Genomic DNA, 22,487 nt, shown 5'->3' with positions numbered 1-22,487 from the left:
GTTTGTCCTGTGGATACCACTAAAGGAAATACTCAAATATGTTCTTTAAATAGTATAGTGAACCTGAATAGAAGGCTTGAATTGCCAAAAGTAAGAAAAGAAAGTGGTAAAATGTGAGTAAAAGCTACCTGTATAAAACTATAATATGTAGGGCTGGTGCTGTGGCACAGCTGGTTAAAGCCCTGGCCTGCAGTGCCCACATCCCATATGAGAGCACCAGCTCAAGTCCCGGCTGCTTGGCTTCTGATCCAGCTCCCTGCTAATGCACCTGGGAAAGCTGCGGAGGGTGGCCCAAGTCCTTGGGACCCTGCACCCATGTGGGAGATCTGGAGAACACTCCTGGCTTTGGATTGGCTCAACTCCAGCCATTGTGGCCATTTAGGGAATGAACCAGCAGATGGAAGACTCTCTCTCTCTCTCCCTCCCATCCTCCTCTCCCCCCTCTTTTTCTCTCTCTGTAACTCTGTCTTTCAAATAAATAAAATAAATCTTTTTAAAAACTATATTATGTATTTTGGGGTTTAGAAAGCAGAAACTAAAATTACATGACAACATGTATACAAGGGTACTTCAGAAAGTTCACAGGAAAATGGAATTGAAAGATAAGTTTATTTTGGTGCAAACAAATTTTGAAATCCACATAGGTTTTTCATAGTACACATTCTCCATGAAGTTTTTGGTGACCCCACGAATGCATGGATTTTGAAGTTAGTATTTCTAATTTTGTTTGAAAGGGCTAAGGACTTACCTAACTTTGTTACAGTAGGAATGTTACAAAATAGTTAAGAGCCTCACCAAAAGACTAGAAATAAGATGTATACTTTCAAAATTAGTAGCTAGAACTAAAAACCAAAATTATGTTCAGTCTAGAAAAGGCAGGTAAAAAGGTGTGGAAAAAGTGAGGAAAAAAATCCCTAAAATAAGATGGTAAAATTCAAATGTATCAGTAAATGGACCAATATACAAAATAAAATACAAAGTCTCAGGTGAGATTAATAATAAATAGTATATAGCTTTAAGCTGCTTATAAAAAGTACATCTAAAGCCTAGAGATATAGAAAGATTTTGGGCAAACATCTGGCAAATAAAATCATATCAGGCAAAAATTAGAATAAAAAGTATATGAAGCTGAGATCTGTTAGGAAGCTCAGTGCAGTAATTTGTTGCTGTAAGTCATAATTAAACAATAAATAAAAATTGCTGCTCAGTTGAAATTCAGAGATAACTTTTATTACCAAGAATACTTTTGGCCCTGGAAGTAAATTTGAAAAAATGTTTATGCTCATGCAGATATAATGCTAGAGCTTTTAAACTTTTTTTTTAAAGAGCTTGCTTGATAGGTTTTAGAGTAACATTAACATGTGACATAAAGTCTGTTTAACACTGTTCAGGGGGCAATTCAGAAAGTTCATGGAAATTGGAATTAAGAAATAAGTTTATTTGGTACAAAAAATTTGAAATCATATAATATACATTTTCCATGAACTTTTTGGAAGATACCTTATGTAAACAGGTAGATTTGTTTTGTTGGGTGTGATGAGTGACATCTCCCAACTTATTCCTATTCCAAAATACCCAGCTCAAAGACAGCTAGAAATAGTGGGCAAAAATTGCGACTATTGTTTCTGAGCTACAAGAATTTTCTATTTTTGACTATGAAGTAGGAATCTATCTCAGTGACCTGCTCCAACTCATTTGCATAGCTCTTAGAAAATGAATTCGCTCTTTTTTCTTGCTTTTTATTCTCCCCTTTACCTCTGATTTTTTTCTTTTTGAAAAACTGTATTAACAGTCTGCTGTTTTTATTTAAAAAACAAATAAGGGCCAGCATTGTGGCATAGTGGGTAAAGCCGCTGGCTGCAGTGTTGGCATCTGATATGGATGCTGGTTCAAGTCCCAGCTGATCCACTTCCAATCCAGCTCTCTGCTGTGGCCTGGGAAAGCAATGGAAGATGTCACAAGTGCTTTGGTCCCTGAACCCTTGTGGGAGACCAGGAAGAAGCTCCTGGCTCCTGGCTTCGGACCAGCCTAGCTCCAGCCCTTGTAGCCATTTAGGGAGTGAACCATCAGATGGAAGCTTCCTCTCTCTCTCTCTCTCTCTCTCTCTCTCTTTAACTCTGCCTTTCAAGTAAATAAATAAATCTTTTAAAAAAATTAAGAAGATTAAAAAGAACACAAATAATAGCCACAGTTAGGAACCTTTAAAAGGTTTTTCACTTTATATTTAGTTTTAAGTAATGGCCTTTATTCTGTGTAAATCACCCCAGAATACTGACAGCAGTGGCAGCAGCGGGGCTGGAGAGGACTATTGCTAAGTAGTTTATTAAGTGACTGTTGACAGCTGTGTATTTGTTGTTCATGAGCAAATGTTGGAGAATAAACACTAATTAGGTGTGTTCTGATCAGTAAGCTGCTTTTTCATGCCAGCTTGATGTGTGCCTATTAGGTACTGCTGTACCCGGGAGCTCACAGCGGTGCTTGTGTGTGTGCTCACATGGTGCATCTGCCATGTCCTGTCTGTGAAAGCCGAACACCATCCAGACCTGCCTTCTGGTCCCTGTGTCAGCCACTAGAATTATAGAGTCTGCCGCAGAGCAGCTAAGATCGAAGCCCTCTTGTTGTCGTGGTCACATTCCTGGCCCCTTTCTCAGCCTTTCTCATGTTTTCTGCAGACATGGACAGCCAGACCCGCCACATGGCCCTCAGCAGCCTCTTCATGGAAGTCCTGATGATGATGAACAATGCCACTATTCCAACAGCAGAGTTCCTCCGGGGTAGCATCCGGACCTGGATTGGCCAGAAAGTACACGGGCTGATGGTGCTGCCCCTTTTAACAGCAGCCTGCCAGAGCCTGGCTTCCGTCCGCCACATGGCCGAGACCACAGAAGCCTGCATCACTGCCTACTTCAAAGAAAGTAAGAGGGCGTTCTGTTCTCACTACGTTGACATTTTCCAAGAATCATTAAAGCGTGATCACCAGGAGATACCATTCCAGACTCTTCCCAGTGAGGGATTGTACCATTCTAATATCCGCTCTGTAGATGTTGTGAAATACATATATATATATATATATATATATATATATATGTATATGTATGTATGTATATATATGTATGTATGTATGTATGTATAAATATATATGGTATATATATATATATATATATATATTATCTCCACAGTGTGAGAACCTCTGGCTTACGTCTGTTGGTACAGTCATGTGTTTCAAGGGAGAAAAGCTCTACTCCATTTTACACTAGTTCAGAGTGTGAGAGCACCCTTGTTATTGTAGGCAAGCCTTGTTATGTTGCAAGCCAAGTCATAGTCCTCCGACCCAGAATCTGTAGAATCATGATCTACTCTGTTAATTTTCCCTACTTTCGTCACTTCTGGTAAAAGGAGTTTTCACAGAAGTCCTTGTATTGCTTTTGCTACACCTTTTTTTTTTGTTTTGTTTTTTAAGATTTTATTTATTATTTATTTGAGAGGTAGAGTTACAGACAGTGAGAGGGAGAGACAGGGATAGAGGCCTTCCATCCACTGGTTTACTCCCCAGATGTCCTTAACACGTGGGACCCAGAAACCCATTCTAGGCCTTCTGCACGGGTGGTAGAATGCAGCCACCCAAGCCGTCACCTGCTACCTTCCAGGGTATGTACCAACAGGAAGCCAGAATCTGAGGGCAGACAGGATCTAAACCCAGCATTCTGACCTGGATGCAGGATCCCAAGAAGTGTCCTAACTGCTGGGCCAAATGCCTGCCTCCCTTTTATCTTCCTCCCTTCCTCCCTTCCCACTCTGAGACTCTGGAAACAACCTGATCTGATTAGGCATTGCTCAGAACTGCCCAACTGAACTCTGATTTCAGGGACAATCACACTACAGGCACTTGTAAAGCAAGAAGGAGTGAGGGCCTGGGACGTGTCTGTAACTTTCCAGTGACTCAGGAGGTGTTGTATGCATCACCATGCCACCTGTCCTCCCCCAGAATTCAGAGAGCACCCTGTTCCAAACTCATCTGTGTTACTAAAAGCCAAATGGTTTCCCTAGAGATATAAAAGAGTCAAACTAAGCTTTGATAAGCAAGAATACTTGGTGATAACCGTTTCCCTTGCAAAAGCCTAAGTGTTCAAACATATTTAAAAGTGGTACTAAAGTTAAAGCTCTTGGATGACTGGGACAGTGTCCACATGTCATTTTACTTTATTTTATTTTATTTATTTATTTTTTTGATAGGCAGAGTGGATAGTGAGAGAGAGAGACAGACAGAGAGAAAGGTCTTCCTTTTTGCCGTTGGTTCACCCTCCAATGGCCGCTGCGGCCGGCGCATCTCACTGATCTGAAGCCAGGAGCCAGGTGCTTCTCCTCCATGCGGGCGCAGCGCCCAAGGACTTGGGCCATCCTCCACTGCCTTCCCAGACCATAGCAGAGAGCTGGCCTGGAAGAGGGGCAACCGGGATAGAATCCGGCTCTCCAACTGGGACTAGAACCCAGTGTGCTGGCGCTGCAAGGTGGAGGATTAGCCTGTTAAGCCACGGCGCCGGCCCCGCATGTCATTTTAGTGTTCATGATACGAGGAGAACAATGGTTTATTTCATATGCAGCCCTGTGTTCTAATTTCTTAACCTCTAGCGGCTGGCCTGGGAATGGACATTTTGCATGAGGGCTGTTCAGTCTGAGTCCAGGGTACATTTCACTTTTGTGGCCTCTGGGGCCGATGTTAGAAATATTTTCTTGACATGAAGCTTAAAGTGAAAAGATTCATTAAAGTTGTTAAGAATTTTATTCTTGTTTCTCTCTTTTATTTATGTATTTGAGAGACAGAGACAGAGAACCATCCATCCACTGGTTCACTCCCCAAATGCCCACATCAGTGAGGGCTGGGCTAGACTGAAATTAGGTGCCAAGAACTCAGTCCCCACCTCAATTCTCCATCTCCCACATGGGTAGCAGAGACTCAGCTACCTGAATCAACACCTCTGCCTTCCAGTGTGCACATAGCAGGTTCCACTCAGAAATGGAACCAGTTCGGGGAGGAGGGGGATGGAAAACACTGTGGCATAGTAGGTTAAGCATCCACCTGTGGCGCTGGTGTCCCATATGGGCACCAGTTTGAGTCCTGGCTGCCCCACTTCTGATCTAGCTCCCTGCTGATGGCCTAGAAAAGCGGTGGAAAATGGCACAAGTAGTTGGGCCCCTGCACCTGCATAGGAGACCTAGAAGAAGCTCCTGGCTTCTGGCTTCAGTTCGGCACAGCTTCAGCTGTTGGGGCCATTGGGGAATGAACAAATGGATTGAAGACCTCTCTCTCTATCTCTACCTCTCTCTGTAATTCTGCTTCTCAGGTAAATAAATATTAAAAAAAAAAAAAAAAAAAAGTAGAACTGGGACTTGAATCCAGGCACTCTGATGTGGGGTATGGGCATCCCAAATGGTATCTTAACTGCTGTGCCAAATGTCCACCTGCCTTGCTTATATTTTGATGTCTCCTCTTAATAATCCTTTTTAGGCTCCTTCAACCAAAATTTCGGCTGGGGCCCTATTCTGGTGTCCCTTCAGGTCCCGGAGCTCACTATAGAAGACTTCCTGCAGGAGTGCCTAGCCCTTGGCAGTTACTTGACTCTCTATGTCTACCTGCTTCAGTGCTTAAATAGTGAACAGACTCTCCAGAACGAAATGAAAGTGCTGCTGCACCTGAGCAAGTGGCTGGAACAGGTGTATCCAAGGTATAGCGGCACTTGTTTTGCACAGATGCCTAGCCTGAGGGCCTGTTTTTTGAGTAGGTTCTTTAATTTTCTAAAATGGGAATTTCAAAGCACCAAGCTTGAGTTTCCTTATGAGTTGAGGGGAGATAAAAATCTCTAGCTCATAGGGTTGTTATGAGGCTTAAAGTGAGAGAACGGAAAGCCCGTACATGGTGTCTGGCACGTAGTGAGTGCTAAGCAGTAGCTGTAAACAGTCCCATTATTTTAGGAGCATGATCACCTGTGCCTAAGCCTCTAGGGCACTAAATGGCCTGTGCTTCAGACTCAGTTGTGGACTTTCAGGTAAATGGGGGTGGGAAAAATCCACTCCTGATTTTGTTTTCCTCTGGGGCCTCCCCCAGTTCCACGCAGGAAGAGGCCAAGCTGTTTCTGTGGTGGCACCAAGTGCTGCAGCTGTCTCTGATTCAGACCGAGCAGAATGACTCAGTCCTGACAGAATCTGTGATCCGAATTCTGCTCACACTGCAGAGCAGACAGTGCCTTGTGGCGGAGGAGAGGCTCAGCTCTGGGATCCTGGGGGTAATCGGCTTGGGCCGGAAGTCACCCTTGTCTAACAGGTAAGGGAGCTCCTGCTGCTGTTCTAAATAGGCCTCAGATGTCTGTGTTGATGTATAGGTTGTGATACCTCAGTAGGTTTTGCAACCAGGTTTTCCAGAAAAAATTGAAAAAATCAGAGCCGGATTATGTTTTTATAGTCTTAAGAAGCATTTTTTTTTTCTCATCTTGAAACTACTTTAGGTTCAGACAAAATTTTGTTTCAGTAGCGTCTGTTGTATTTTGACTTTGTAACCTTACTGCTGATTTTTTTGTTTTTGTTTTTGTTGCTTTGATTTGAGCTGGTGATGGTATGCAAGGTTAGGTTAGAATGCCCGGTGTGCTGCTTCACTACAGGTGCTAGATCACTGTGCGTGGGTTCAGGGAAACCCCACACCTGTGGGGGACTCGGTCCAGTGCACCATTAAGTCCTCAGCAAGGGTGAAGGGCAGTTGGTAAGAAGGACAGGTAGTAAGAATCAAGTCCACGTATTTGTTGCTCAGACGCCCAAGGCATGGAATAATTTACCATCCGCCTTCTGTCCTGCCGAGCAGTTCTCCTCCTGTTCTGTCTGCTTCTTGTGGAGTAGCCCATTCTGCTGTTGCAACTTTGGGGACAGCTCATTGCAGATCAGTTATTATCATGTTTCTTTGTGTGTGGTAGAATTTAGCAGAGCTATGTGATTGGTTTCATTTTAAATTTGCCTTGTGTTTCTTTTGCTCCCATCAGATATTTTCATTATTGTTTTTTTAATTGTAGTAAAATGCCCATAACTTAAAATGTCTCATGGCAGCTGCTGTAATATAAATAATTCAGTGACATTTAGCATGTTCACAATATCGTTGCAGCCCTCACCACTGACTAGTTCCGGAAGGTTTTCATCACCCCCAAGGGAAGCCATGTACCCATTAAGCAATCGCCTCTGTTTCCTTTCACCCTTAGTCTCTGGCAGCCTCTAATTGGCTTTAGGTATTAAATCCTGTTTTAGACGTTTTACATAAATGGAATCAAATAATGTGTGGCATCTTATGTCTGACTTCTTTCACGTAGCACAGAGTTGTCAAAACTCATCTATGTTGTAGCATATAGCAGTACTTCACTCTTTTATCATCGCATGGATATACCATGTTTTGTTTATTTATTTATTTGGAAGAGTTAGAGAGAGAGGGACATACACACACACACACATGTCTGCCATCCTCTGGTTCACTCTCTAGATGACTGCAACAGCCAGGGCTGGGCTAGGCTGAAGCCTGAAGCCAGGGACCAGGAGCTTCATCCAGGTCTCCCACGTGGGTGGCTGGGGCCGAAGCACTTGGGCCATCTTGTGCTGCTTTTCCTAGACCATTAGCAAGGAGCTGGATTGGAAGTAGAGCAGCTGGGACATGAACCAGCACCCATATGGGATTCCAGCATCACAGGTGTGCCATCACTTGCTGTGCCACAGCACCAGCCCCTTGTTTATCAGATTATCAGCTGATAGACATTTGGATTGTTTCAACCTTTGCCTTATTGTCTAAAATGCTGCTGTGAACATTCTTTTAAAGGAGTTTGTTAGGACACCTGTTTTCAGTTCTTCTGGGTCTGTTCCCAGGCGTGGAATTGCTGGATCCTATAGTAACCATGTTGTACTTCCTGAGAGCTACTTTTGTAGCACCTGCACCATTTATATTCCCACAGCAGCCTGTGAGGCTTCCAGTTATTCTACATTTTGGCCAACACTTTCATTCTTTGATTGTTGTTGTTAATTTATTTATTTTTATCTGAAAGGCAGAGATACAAAGAGGAAATAGAAACACAGAGAGATCTTCCATGTGCTGGTTCACTCCCCAAATGCCTGCAACAGCCAGGCCTGGGCTGGGCCAAAGTCAGGGGCTGGCAGTCCAACCCTGGACTCCCACACAGGTGCAGGGATCCAAGTACTTCACTGTCACTTCCTGCCGTCCAGGTGCGCCTTAGCAGAAAGCTGGAGTTAGAAGTGGAGCTGGGGCTTGAACGCACGCATTCGGGCAAGCAGTGACCCAACCTCTGCACCAAATGCCTTCCCTGACACTTTCACTCCTGACTCTGAATTATACCTGCATTGTTTGCATGGTGATAATGGAGGGGGAGGTTTAGGTTCCTTGTTGATCAAGTTTAAGACTTTCCTGAAGAGCTTAATGATGCAGTAGACCTAGAAATGTGTTTACCTTGTTTTTTTTGTTTTGTTTTTTTGTTTTTTTTTTTAATAGAAAATGGTGGCTATTTTAATATCATTTCCTCCTTCTGACCTCTCCCTAACCCCTAAGGTTCCGGGTGGTTGCCCGAAGCATGGCTGCCTTCCTTTCAGTCCAGGTTCCTACAGAAGATCAGATCCGATTGAAACCTGGCTCTGACTTACATCTGACTCCCAAAGCTCAGCAGGTCGGTACAGACAGCTTTCTGCCTGTGGGTCAGAGGTCTCCCGCCTGCCTTCCCTGTGAGGTGGCAAGGTGGCAGCTCTGGCTCATACACGATGGCATGAGGCTTGTAGAAGCACGTGTGCTCACCCAGATTCTAAGCCATTTTTGGTAGGTATTACCTAGAACACTTATTGTGGATGAAGCAAGGCCATGGCAAACCAGTCTAGGTCTGAATGTGGTTCTGGTAAGTGTAAATGCACACTTACCTGCCAAAGGCTTGCAGCTGGGGGTCGGGGGCTGAGGGATGAAGGATGAGGGCTGAGAGCTGAGGCGGGTACAGAAAATGCAGCCACAGTTGAGATGGAAGGAAAGTAGCTGAGTTTAACTTGGAACCAAGGAAGGGATTCCTTTGTGAGTCTGAAGGTTGACCACTGTTGACTGATGCTGCAGACAGAATGGTAGCTCTGAAAAATTATAGTTTGTTCTAGAAACAGGAAGACGGTGTGGGCAGTGGTCCCATTCTGGTATCTCCTGCTCACCTGTCTGTAGGCCAGGAGGCACAAGGTGCATACTCTGAAGCAATGGCTGGCAGTCCTGGGTGCCGCTCTCTGCCAGGCATTGCCCTGAGCTACAACTCACTGGCTATGCACAAGTCAAAGTGTAACTCATTTATTCCTCATAATCACAGCAGAGGAACTGCTGTTTTCCTGGTTTTGTGGATGAGTAATCAGTCCTGGGTCATACAGCTGGAGAGTGCGGGGCTGGATTCACCCTCATCAGTCCGGCTGTAGGGTGTGTCTGTGCCTGGGCATTGTGCAGACCCCTCGGCTGTGCCGTCTAAGCCAGCTACACATGTATGAGATCTTGCCTATTAAGAATGAAGATCAGGCAGAACAGTTGGTAGGTTCTTCAGAGGGATCCCTGTGTAGAAAATACCTAATGATGGTTGCTCACTGGCCAGACAGCACAGCTGTTTAAATCCTTAATGTCTCACATGAGGTATCACAGGTGGCAGAAGTTATTTAAAAAACTTTTTAAGTTGTTCTTTAATAAAATTAAAAAAAATTTATTTGAGATGCAGAGAGCGTACTTCTCCATGGGCTCACTCCTCAAACGCCCGAAAATTTGGAACTGGGCCAGTGCTATAAGCAGAAGCTGGCAGCTTAGTCCAGGTTGCCCACATGGGCAGCAAGAACCCAGTCGCTTGAGCCATCACTGCTTGCTGCCTTCCGGTGTCTGCATTTGCAGCAAGGAGAAGCAGGAGCAGAACCAGGAATCCAAGCCAGGCATTCGGATAGGGGAGGTGTGCATCCCAACTGACATCTCTTTTTTTTTTTTTTAAATATTTATTTTATTTATTTGAAAGAGCCACAGAGGAGACAGAGAGAGAAATCTTCCATCTGCTGGTCTACTCCCCAAATGGCTGCAATGGCCAGGGCTGGGCCAGACAAGAGCCAGGAGCCTCTTCCCGCTCTCCCATATAGGTGCAGAGGCCCAAGCACCTGGGCCATCTTCCGCTGCTTTCCCATGTGCACTGACAGGGAACTGGATTGGCAGTGGAGCAGCCAATTCTCAGATGGTACCCATATGGGATACTGGCATTGCAGGCGGCAGCTTTACCCTCCCTCGAACTGGCATCTTAATTGCTTAGCCAAAGGCCTACCCCGAGATGAGCCTTGTGAGGGCAGATAGTGACGTCAGAGAGATGTATTTCAGGGTGTATATGAGAAGTCTTCAACTCCTCTGTGGCCACCAGGACCTGGAGCATCTAGCCATGGCTCCAGATCACCTAGGCCCAGCCTCTCTCTTTGTCCGCATTTCAGGGATGATTTCTTGTGTGTCTCCTGTGTACTTGCCATTAGGATTTTCAGACTTGAAAACGGTCATCTTTTTTAAGCTTTTATTTAATAAATACAAATTTCATAGGTACAGCTTTAGGAATATAGCTGTAATGGTCATCTTTTTTTAAATAGAATGATTAATTGTAAAGCCTCAGAGTGGACCATTTGGGGGGCTATTTGAAAAAGAAAAGGAGGGGAGAGAGAAGAGAGGCACCGTGGTTCATAGGTGTGCCTGTCCCCACTCATTCAGTTCTTAGATTGAACTCTGTTCACAGAGCTCTTAACTTGGTCCCCAAATCCTAAGACTTCTACATACAGCCTGCCTAGTAATTTATTTCTAAGCTTCCAGTTCATTTGCCATCCTTAAAAAATCTCTCTCCCTGTTTTGTGAACCAAGCCAATTCCATCATTTAGTATCTATTATCTAGCACTCCTGTTGAGAGGGAGGGGACACGGTGCAGGGGAGGGGAGCAGGGTCACAGTCCTGGGGTGGGTGAGCTTGTGCAGTGGGAAAACAAAACTCCCCACTGCTGTGAATCCTTGATTTCTCCACATAGTCTCTTCTGCTAGGAAGGAAGCAGAATTAGAGTGATTGAGTCAAGGCATGTTTTTCCTTTACTCCTCTGAAGAGAGGTGTGGGAACATTGTCTCCATCCATTCTGGGCAGACCGGGGAGGCACCTGATCCGGACGTTATGCTCCTTTAACCTCAGCCGGCCATGGCAGCAGGTTTCTGCAGCAGTTCATTCAATCACACCAGTTACACTTGACCTTGTTTCGTAACTGAGGAACAAGCCCAGCCCCACATGGGGCAGGGCTCACTTGGACCAGATGCTGGGTACCTGTGATATCCCCATGGCCCCTGGGAGGAGGGGGCTGGTGATCTGTTGGGGAGGAGCCCCCGGGTGAGAGTTGGGTCCAAAGGAAATGAGAATGGGGCGGCTTTCAGGAAGCTGGGGGGGGGGGGGGGTGACAGGTGAGGAGGCCATGGTAAGACAGGCCCGGCTGAACCATAGCTCTTGGCCACAAAGTGTTGGGAAGTAGCCCCAGCCAGGAGAGGGGAGGCTGGATGTGGAAAGCTGCAGAAGCCAAGGAAGCTTTGGGGTGCTGTCCTCCCTCTGCGAGTGGCTGCCAGTGCCTGCATTCTGGACTCCTAATTCCAGGCTCACAGTGGAACCACGTTGTAACAGTAAGTATGCCATGCCCATGGCCACCACGTGTCACGTTCACTGTGGAATTAACCCCCCGTCTTTCGTGTCTTTTAGGCTCTGAGTGCTCTTGAATCCATGACCTTGAGTAAGCAGTATGTTGAGTATCAGGATCAGATACTGCAAGCCGCCCAGTTTATAAAGCACCCTGGCCATTGCCTCCAAGATGGGAAAAGCTTCCTGGCTCTTCTTGTTAACAGTCTGTATCCAGAAGTGCATTATTTGGACAACATTCGATAGTACCACTGAGGCTCTTGAAAAACCATGTTGCTCTTTATGTTTACATTTAACTTTGCTGTTGTACCCCTAACTTCCCTCGGTTTCACCGCAGAGTAAGTTCAACCAAGGAGCAGTAGAGTGAGATGCAAGTCGGGAGGCATTAGGGAATTCTGGAGTGTGTGTAAGTGTGTCTTCTTAGCTCTTAAAACATTCTGGAAGCATCTTAACTTTTATGTTCACCCACAAGTGAAACTAACTGAGCTTCACCTGGGTGCAGAGCCTCTCGGAGTTGCTGAATTTCCCAGGCGTCTCGAGTACAACTGCTCCAGGAATCGTGTGGAGCTCTCACTTTTACACCTCATTTGTGTTCTTCCAAAGTAAGAACAAAAGTCAGCTTTGAAAATTTCTGCATTTCTCAAATGTGGGGAAACATACCAGCATCTGAGTGTTGTGGTATTTCTCTCAAAAGGGAGCTAGAAGTGCTGAATTGGTTCAAGTTGCATGTGATGGGGTAGGCTGGCTCTCTGTGACGAGCTTGCCGTGCACAGTGGGGGAGCACAGCCAGGGATGACTGTCCAGTCACCACAGCCCCGCCGCTCCCTTGGATCCTACCCCTAGCCCAGCCCCCAAGTCACACCACTTACCTGTCCCTGTTTACACTGAAATTTCCAAGTTGGTATCCACAGGCCTCTCGTGTCAAGAGAAAAGAGATGGGGAGAAACTGGGCCCCACTGTGTGTTCCCTGCAGGTTTGGGATCTGCTGAAACACTGTTCTGCAGAAGCCAGGTCAGGTTTGGAGAACTGCTGCGGGCTGGCTTTCTTCCAGGAGCCACATGCCTTCTGTTAGCAGTCATTCTCATTCATGGCCAGAGCCTCACAGTGGCACTGCTTGTGCTGTCACCATCTTCTTGCTTGTGGTATCATTGCCTGAGCAATGGCAGCTGGACTCTCGTCATCAGATTCATGTTGCTGTCAGTTCCAAATGGATTTCATACGTCCAGCTTTGCCTACAGGAACATAAGTAGTCATCTGACATGTCTCAGTGGCCGCCAGGAGCCTTTAGTAGGGAGACAGGGATGTGGGCCAGCAGAGCGGTGACTGCTCACGCAGCCTTGGCCGTGCTTCCCCCGCACCTGGAGCTTGCGGGAGCTCTTCCCCCGCACCTGGAGGCTTGTGGGAGCTCTTCGTTTTGAACTTGCGCAGTTGAGCAGTTCTGCCTCCCGGGCAAGCTCTGATGGAGCGCATCGAGTTCAGGCTCCGAGTTTTGTGGGCCACAAAGCCTCGTCTTACGGGGACATGTTCTGTGTTTTGCTTTCTCCCCATTTTCAAAGTCGGTCATGCATCTGTGTATAAGGAAATTTTAGGAGCTCTGCCGTTTACCGAACTGATCTGACAACAGTGGTGTTAGGATGGGAAATACCTTGTGTGCTGTTTTCTTTCAGGAGGAGGCAATTATTGATTTCCTAGAATGTAAAGTTTTTCAGTGACAGTATGTACATTTTAAAGAGAATTATGATTAACCTGTTAATTTTTGAAAGTTTATAATATTTATAATATATTTGGTCTGTAAAAATGATGAAAAATAAAATCGACCATTGGTTGTAATAGCTATGAATCCAGACTACAGGGGTATCCCACTACTTCGTCAAGTATTTCAGTTGGTAAAATTGCTGTCGGTTTTTATGCCTGATGTCTTCTAGTTGTAACCTCATTATCAGAGATGGCCAGTGGAGGTGCATCTTCTTCCTCTGCTTTATGTTTACTCTCTGGGCTAAGAAAGTGCTTTAAAGGCACCGGCTGGTTCAGATCATGGCAGCGCTGCTGCGGTCTCCTGGGAAGGCAGGGCAGCAGGCCATCAGCCTGCCCACTGCTTTCAGGGCTAATGAGTTCCAGAGAGCACAGGGCCACGTTTTCAGAGACAGCGACTGGGGCTGCATGCAAATCCTGGGATCAAGCAAAAACAGAGCCTGCCTTGTGGGCCGAGCGACGTGGAAGGCAACCTGTTGCACGCTGCAGACTTTCTGGCACGGCGGCCAGCCCTGGCATGCCGCTCAGATAAGGGTGTCTGACAGTTTCCTAGGAGCAAGAGGAGGCAGCATCCTGATCCCAACCAAAAAAGTGCCTCTCGGCCTCTCCGCGCCTGTCCCCCACCATGCAGTTCTCAGATGGGGGCAGTCCTCTCCACCCACCGCCTGCAGGGAGGGGCAGACAGCTGGATGCAGTGCATGTGAGGGAGAGGGGTCCTGCAGAGTGTGACGGTGGCTGGGAGAGCCCTACGTTTCCAAAGCTCTTACTCTCGGGACCCCAGCTCGGAGGCTCACTGTTTCTCAGCTGCATGATTGGTATGTTGTCCCAGTCACCGAATGCCTCTGCCTCTCCGGGATTGGGCCCAGTTCCATCAGTTCTTTGAGTCTGGGGGAAGTCTGATCCCTTCAACCAGTGACCACCTCCTTGTTCCTCCCCGTCAGCTGCCAAGATCAGTTTGTCCATGCTGCCCGAGTTAAGAGTGTTTAAATGAAGGCGATAGTTTTTCACTAGGTGTTTGTTGCTACAGTTATTTCTTTGGGAGCAGGAAGTTAATTTCTAGGGTCACATTTAAAACCAGAAGGGCATTTAATACTCATCTAGTCCCTCTTGTGAGGATCCTGTGATGCTCCTGCTGGGCATGCCCAGGCTGCCACTGTGGGCTCTCTTTGTAGTTCTGATTGTTAGCGGGCCAACGGCTCCTGGTAATGTGACTTATTTATTGGTCAGGACTCTGCCTAGAGCAATCCAGGCTAGGGCTGTTCTCTTGTACCGCTTGGGACAGATCTCCTGGCAGTTTGAGTTTTTGTCACATTTTGGACCCAACCCCTTAGTCTTTTTGCAGGTTAAGTGGCCCTGTGTCTTTAGTTAGTTCTCTTCTACCATGAGGTCTAAGAGGACTGCACTTTGTGAATAGTACTCACATTGATCCATGTTATCCAAGAGAGGCCAACATCAGGGTGAGACAGATGAGGCATCTGGTTCAACTGGCACTCACTTGCAGGTGCCAAGAGTGGGATTCCTCCTGTTCTGACAACTCACTTGCCGCGTCCTGCTCCCTACCCTCAGGTTACGGTCATACTACCGTGGCTCCTCTGGACTCTTGGGTGGCAAGTAGCTGTGCCCCAGAGTTGTTGAGTGTCAGTTGCTGCGAAAGACCAGTCTCCTTGCACACCTCACACTAAGTCTAACAATAAGGCACTTCACAGGTAACTCTTTACTACTGTCTCCTCTCCATTTGGGTCTGACTTTACAGCTTATTTTGAGATGGTAGCTGATCATTGTTCTGCCTAGTTAACTTTGTCTTATTAAACAAAATGGAAATATCATGCTGGGAAATAAGCATGTTGCTTTATCAGTTTTTTTTGTTTTTTTTTTTTTCAGTGTCCCCTTCTGTGTTCTTTCGTGAGCAGTTGGGTGATGCTGGGTGAGATCCTTTATTTATAGCCAGGCACCAATACTGACTTCATTGTGGTGTGTGACGATACGCTCATGTTTTAGGGAGGCCCAGAGCAGCTATATGATGGGACTTCAAGAAGGGTGTGGAAAAATGGAATTGAAAGATTTACTTTGGTGCAAAAATAGTTTATGTCCATGCATATGAACAGTCTTCAAAAAGATCATGCAAAAATATATATTATGAAAAAACTATGCCTGAATTTCAAAATGTTTTTGCACCAAAACTTCTAATTCTGTTTGACAGACTTTCTGAAGTACCTTCATATGTGAAGTTTCCTTCACACTGGATAGGTTTTTGATACTTGATGATGATAACTTGAAAAAAAAGTCAACTGTGGATCCTGTTTCGGGGTGGTGAATCACTGAGGGATGCTGCTGTGTGTACCTTACCTTTAATGTACAGATACGATATCTCTCATTGAGCACTGAGAACCAGAGTTCACTCTCCCTTCAGTGGTTAAAGTCACTTTCTGAGGAGACAGAGGCTGCGGAACTCTCCCTTCTCCCATGTCTCACGTGCCCTTCAAAACCTCTGGTTTTAAGTCATTACATGTGCAATATTCACTTCTTAGTCACTCTTGAGCCTTTTACAAGCTTGTACAAAGGATGAATTTTTATATAGACATGCAAAACAAAAAGAAATGAAAATTGGTGAAGTAAAATTCTGCAAATAAACCAGATTTGAATTCAGTGTACACGCGGTGAGCCCGTCTCATTGTTTTGGGAGGTTGGTTTTTTGGGTCTTGTTTTCATAAATAAATCACACTAAGAAACATTTTAGAAAGTTTGTGATGGGTAGAAATGTTATTCTGTGATGTTTCACCTCAGTGGAGAGATCTCTAATTTCAGAGAGAACCTGTAATTTTGGACCTGAAGAACTGGCTTGGACAGAGGCCACCTGGTGACACCACAGAGGTGAGGAGAGCCCCTGTGGCTCTCTAATGTGGCCTTGAGCTTGGTAGGAGGAGGGCTATAAATGCTACTAAAAGGCTCCCAAGACCTGAGATGTGATGGGTGCAGGTGCAGAGGTACCTCTGGGAGAGCAGAGCTGTCGGGGCAGACAACGTCCCCGAGTTTGGTCAGGGTCTGCTCTGAAAATCCACTGTGTGGATGCACCGGGATGCCAGAGCACTCCTCCTTGGTGTCATTTCTCATTAAGACGTGTCTCATAAGACACGCCTTGGGATGAGCCCAGTGTGTGGGAGAGTCTGTGCATTTAGGATTAACACCAATTTGGGATTTCCTGGGGATGATACCTTCTGGGTCTGGGTGGACTTGGCCACTTTTTCCAGAAAGAACACTTAAGGGTTAGAAAGTGGTTCACAAATGCACCAATGTTGGTGGAGGGCCGTGCTGAGGAAGTGGAAGGTTCTAGCTGACCCCTTACCACACTGAGAAATCCAGTTTTGGAAACACCATGTCAGCTGCTTAATTTTATGGCCCAGGCCACTGCACAGACGCAGCCTGTTTCTTGCTTCCCTGGTCCCTCATTGCACCAACAGTGGGCCAGATGGGGAACAGGCAGCCCTGCCCCCATTCAGGTCACTCACAAGAGACCTGGCATTGGTCAGGTGCAGCCCCTCACCACTCTCCCCTCTACCCCTCGGAGCAGCGGCTTTCTTTGGAACCCAAGCAGGAGACTGCTGTGCACCACGCACAAATCCTAACTGGGTGCCAGCCATCCCTCCTTGCTAGTTCCCCATGGCCCAAGGTGCCTCTCCACTGTGTGAAACCTTCAGCCTCCATCAGAAGCCATTCCTCTGAGGAAAGGCACAAGGACCATCAGATTGTTAGCCTGCACCCTTGCATCTACAATGATGGCAACAATGGCAGGTGCACCCAGAGGGGAAAGTTGAATGCCAGCTTGCTTTAAAATCACTTGGTTGTAAACAACAAACCAGATGACATTTTGAGGACTAAGGACGTGTGACTATGGGTTGTGAGATGATGATATTGATTTACAGTGAATTTTCTCAAGGGCAGTAATGGTATTTTTAGGGGTGAAGTACTGTGACATCTGCAGCAGTTCAGCCCAATCCACATGTGCAGTAAGCAAACACGGCCAACTGCACAGCTGTTGTACAGAGGTGGGTATCAGGGGATCTCCTTCCTTTCCCAGCTTTTGTGTTATGTGTTTGAAAATGATCATAACAAAAAGTTGGAGGCAGAATCATCTGAAGAACTTGTTCGGGCTTCCAGCCCCCAACCCACTTCCCTGCCTGTGATTCAGTAGGTGCAGGTGGTGCGCAAACCTGCAAACTAGGCCTGGAAGTCCAGGCAGATGTCAAAGCACACACCGCTCCCAAGTCCTTAACTTCTTCCCTGGTGGTAGAAGGTCTTTCCACGGGCAGGCCCCAAAGTATCCCCGTATGAGGAAGTACAAATGCTAACTCTTACAGATGTAACGTCTTAGCTGAGACAGGCTCCTCGATGGATCCCACGTTAGCTATGACCTGGCAGAGGGTCTGGGGAGCGGGGAGCCTCTGAAACCACCACCCTGCTTAGGAAGTGAAGGTGGAGATCCCTGAGCCCATTGCTCCAGAAGACAGCACTACCTCTTAGTCTGGCAGAACTTGGGCAAATGGGGCACAATTGCCAAGGTTTTGGACTTTGCACCTCCTGGGGAGATGCAGGTCAAGTGGAGGATGGAGCTGTAGCTGCTTTATCCATGGGCACCTTGCCATCCAGACCTCCCCTCAGGTTTCCAGCTTTCAGTCTCTGAGGCTGTGGCTTCCACATGCTTTGAGAAGGCTGTTTGGAGACTCCAGGATTGTCCTGTGGCTAAGTTTCCAGGTTTGCATGCCCCTTGTCCCAGCCCAAGCTCACTCTCTGGAGCCCTCTGGTCCCCACCAGGCTGGTGTGGAAGCCGCCCGTCCAAACGTTGCACATCCAAAACAACCTTGAACATTCCAAGCCCTTTGTGTCTGTTATTTCCTCCGATCTTGACAGTCCTGTCAGCCAGAGGGGAGGAAGAGTACTGCCTGTGTTCAACAGGGCTCAAACTGAGACCCAGCGGGGAGAAGGGAGTGTGTCTGTCCACCGAGCCAGTCAGTGACAGAGCAGGATGGAGCTGGGGCCTGCAGACCCATGCCCAGTCTCTTGTCTTCCTCTGGGGTTCTAGGTAGCAGGTGGCAAGGGGAGCTTTCCCGGAAGTTTCACACTGTGGCTCACATGTCCAGGCACACTCTTTAGAATGCTCCCCCGCTCCCCGGCCCAAATGTCATGGAGACTTCAAGATTGATGTCCTTGGAGAAGACAAGGCGAGTCTCTGTGAGCAGGGGCCTGGGAACCGGGACGGCTGCACCAACCAAACTTCATGCTGGACGTCACTCCTCACGGTGCACAAATGGCTGCCAGCGGCCGAGGGACTCCTCCTGGGGGACACATGGCAGCCAGTGGACCCTGAGGGTTCATCTGGCTCAAATTTTCGTAATTGGACTCCTGAGCCTGGGGCCTGCAGATGGGAGAAAGTTGGCTGACCAACCAACACAAGGGGAGGCCCTCCACTTCCCACCCTGCACCCCAGCAACAGGCCAGGAAGGGGACATGAGATGGGAGGACATGGGGCCGGAACCAGCAGGGCTTGGAGAAGAGCTCAGTGTTGGAGGCAGGACAGGAACAGGGAGGGGCTGCCACAGGCCAGCGTCCTGATCTCAAGACTCAAAACCAGCTCTGTGTCCCTGACCTACTGAACTCCACTGCCACCCTGATTTTGCCTTGGAGCACCCAGGTGAGCATCTCAGACCTCGATGTCCACAGAGCCACACGTGACCCTCACGTCCTGCTCCACACTCTCCTCCCAACCCTGCCCTCTCCTTCCACTGCCAACCTCAGCCTTGTCCATGTCCTCCTCCCAGGCCTCCTGGCCCCCTCCTGTTCAGAAGGGACCCAGCATCTGCTTAAGATCATTTGGCAAATCCCCGCTGCCCTCAGAACAGCCCCGCAGCCTCACCTGCCCTCGCCAGCCTCACCCTCCTGCCTCCTTCCCGGTCTCCCCTGCACCTTTCCACTCATCTCTCCCCTTTCTCAGACTGCCCACCCCTGCCTCCAGCTTTGGCTCCCCTCAGTGTCAGCTTCTCAACGTCCTGATCTCAAGTAGCCACAGCCCAGTGGCCACTCTCTGCCCAGGGGCTCAGCGTCCGTTTCCTTTACAGCCCAAGACGACTTTGTGTGTTTATTCCCCACACCACAACACGAGTCCTAATTCCCATCCCAGCTCCACGTTAGCTTGTGAACTCAGGGCCTTTGCTGTCTTTAGCATCCAAACCAGTACCTGCACATGGTAGGTGCCCGGTAAATATCTGTTAAATGAACAAGTCAGGCATTGCTGCTGCTGTGAGCTAGCAAAGAACAGGGGCATGACAGAGGGAGATGGCGGGCTGGCCCTGCAGGGAGGGCAGCACTGGGTGACTGCTGGGCCTCGGGGCACAGGTGGCAGCAGACTTGGGAGTGTGCCTGCACATGCCCAATGTACCCCTAAAGGCTGCTCCCTTCACCTCCCCAGCACCCCCGGCAGGGACAGAAGTCTTCATGTGGGGGACGCCACGAAAGAGGCCAGCATGGGCCTGAGGGTCAGTGGCTCCCAGGGGCACCGCCGAGGCCCTCAGGACCCCTGATGGGGTTTTGTTTGTGGAACCTCAGAGGCTGGAGATAGGAGACAGCGAGGTGACTCTTGAGCCCCACCATAGCAGGCTGGCGGTGTGAGGTGGGAAGGGACAGGTTGGGGCGACTGGTTCTTGTGGCCTGTCCAGAGAAGGGCTTGGGGGGCTGCAGGGAGGGCCCTGGTCAAGGCCTTGGCCTGTTCTTTCTCCTCCTGCCACTAGTCCTGAGTGGCCTGCACTTCCTGGCCCCTGGGGACCAGGTGGGGGTGGGGTGGGGGCAGGGAGGCACTCACCGTGGAGGGGTATCCTGTGTGACCGAGTGCTCTGTGTAGGGGACAGAAAGAGAGACGCATGAGTGTCCACTGCAGCCTAAGCCGAACTGCCTGCTGTCCCTCTTCCCTCCCCGCAACGGAAAAAAGAGAAATCAGCCTCAAGGAGCCCGCACAGAAGATGCACAGGGCGGGAAGAGGGGACGCGAGCAAAAGGGGGCAGTGAGCCCGTCAAAGCACAAGGATGGGCCTGAAGAACTGGCAAGGCGTGAGGGACTGGGGAGCTCCCCGACCCCCGCCCCCACAATGCCAGGCGAGCGCGGTTGCCCCGGGGGTGGGGGGAGCGCCGGGAAGCACGGAGCACATTTCCCATCCAGCCCAGGGCCGGCCATGCTGGGGCGCGCGTTCCGCTCCCTCTGCCGGCCGCTCCCTTCGCTCAGTGGTCACTTCCTGTGTGCGCCCTCACCTCATCCGCATGAAGCTGTCCCTCCGGGCGCCTCCCCAGACCCCCACCGGATGACAAGGGGCTCTGGCTTCCGCAGGGCCCCGGGGGTCCCACTGCTCAGCACACTGATCTGCCCACTCCGCCCTCGGCAGGCAGGGAACCGCATCTTAGCCACGCGGTCCCAGCACCTGCGTAGCACATAGCAGGTCCTCAGGTGGCTCGCCGACCGTAACACCTGGGAACGGTGCCGTCTGGGACAGGCGGTGGGCAGGGCTGGCTCTGTCTTGCGGCGCTCTCTCTAGGGCTCCAGGCCAAAAGGCAAGCGGCGTGGCCTCTCCGGGCCTCAGCTTCCGTACTGTACAACGGAGCTCAGGTTGGCTTCCACCTGCTAGGCTGGATGCCACCAGAGGAAAGCGACAGGAGGGCAGGTGCACTGAGGACTCCAGCCGGTCATCCCCGCCCCTGGCGCCCACCGGGCCCGGGACGCACCCACCTTGGCGCCGGCGGGCGGCGCCGGCGGCCAGGAAGCCGAGCAGCAGCAGCGCCTTGAAGCCGAGCGCGCCGAGCAGGAGGGCGATGGCCGGGGTCCCGCCCGCGCCGCGAAAGCGGAACAAGTAGACGCTGGCCTCGGCGTGGCCTAGGCTGTTGGCGGCGGCACAAGTGTAGCGGCCGTCGTGGGTCAGCGCGGGCAGCTCGGCGGTCACCTGGTGGCCGTGGCCTTGGCCCGGCACGGAGAGGGAGCCGTTGCCCAGGGCCGGGCCCGACCAGGAGAGCACGGGAGGCGGCTCCCCTTCGGCGGTGCAGAGCGCGCGGAAGGCGTGCGAGGGGCCGGGCAGCACCGAGATGTTGATGATGCGCGGCGCGGCTGCGGGGAAGGCGGGCGGAGGTCACCGAGAGCCCTTTGCCGGAGGGAGGGGGCGGCTGGGAGAAGAAGGACTGGGTGCTTGGGCCTGGGGCCCAGTACAGGCATGGCCTTGGGCAAGCCATTCCATCAGTCTGGGCTTCAGTCTCTCCACGTATAACATGGGGATTGCAGTAGCACCTACCTTATGGCGTTGCTGAGCTTGGCAAACGAGTACGGGGGGGGGGGGGGGGGGGAGGGGGCGAGGACTTAGGCCTGGCTTCCTAGTATGAGTTGCCTAAGCCCTTGTTGTGGGCAACCAGGGCTCCAGGGTTGGGGACCCTGGTTCAGGCACCCGTATATTTAGGGGTCTCGCATAGTGCTGGCCGCTTGGAGGGCTCCGTTGCCCCCCGGGGACTGCAGGGGTCCTGCCGGGCAGGTGGCACACGCCCTTTGCAGCTCCTGCCACATTTAGGAATTTGTCCCTTTGTTTTCCTCTCCCCTTCATCTGCAGGCTACTGTGCAAAGCCTCGGTGAGCTCCTTACAATGTCTATTCCTGGGCTCCAGCCCTTGCTGCGTTTTTACAAAATTCAGAGGTGGCCCTTAATCACCCCCCGGGGTTTGGGACCCCACCCCCAGCCCTCTGGCGCGGGGAGCAGGGCCTCGGGCGCCGAGCCTTACCACTCACGCGCAGCCGGACGCCGTGGCGGCTCTCGAAGCGGTCGTGGACGTCGCCGGCGAACTCCACGCGGCAGAAGTAGCGGCCGTCATCGGCCAGGGCGAGGCGCTCGACCCGCAGCGACAGGTCGTTGCGGCGCGGGTTGCCCAGCAGCCGGAAGCGGCCGTGGAGGCTCAGCGCTGTCTGGCAGAGCTCGCTGCCCCGCGCCGCCGTGCAGCGGAACA

At 49.6% G+C, this 22,487-nt stretch overlaps 1 protein-coding gene across 2 annotated transcripts in view; it reads left to right on the top strand.

Moving 5' to 3' along the window:
- EPG5 (ectopic P-granules 5 autophagy tethering factor) overlaps positions 1-13,559 on the top strand; it is a 109,537-nt gene extending 95,978 nt beyond the window's left edge. For both annotated transcript variants that reach the window (XM_062201602.1, XM_062201601.1), the window contains exons 40-44: positions 2,673-2,915; positions 5,507-5,723; positions 6,104-6,319; positions 8,585-8,699; positions 11,783-13,559. In XM_062201602.1, the coding sequence (XP_062057586.1) occupies positions 2,673-2,915; positions 5,507-5,723; positions 6,104-6,319; positions 8,585-8,699; positions 11,783-11,965 (974 nt within the window). In that variant the 3' untranslated portion in view covers positions 11,966-13,559. The remainder of the gene's footprint in view (positions 1-2,672; positions 2,916-5,506; positions 5,724-6,103; positions 6,320-8,584; positions 8,700-11,782) is intronic.
- Positions 13,560-22,487: the final 8,928 nt, after the last annotated feature.

This window comes from Lepus europaeus, chromosome 9, assembly GCF_033115175.1.
Source record: "Lepus europaeus isolate LE1 chromosome 9, mLepTim1.pri, whole genome shotgun sequence".
NCBI lineage: Eukaryota > Metazoa > Chordata > Mammalia > Lagomorpha > Leporidae > Lepus > Lepus europaeus.
The sequence above is the reverse complement of the archived record's forward strand: the minus strand, read 5'-3'. Positions and strand labels throughout refer to the sequence as shown.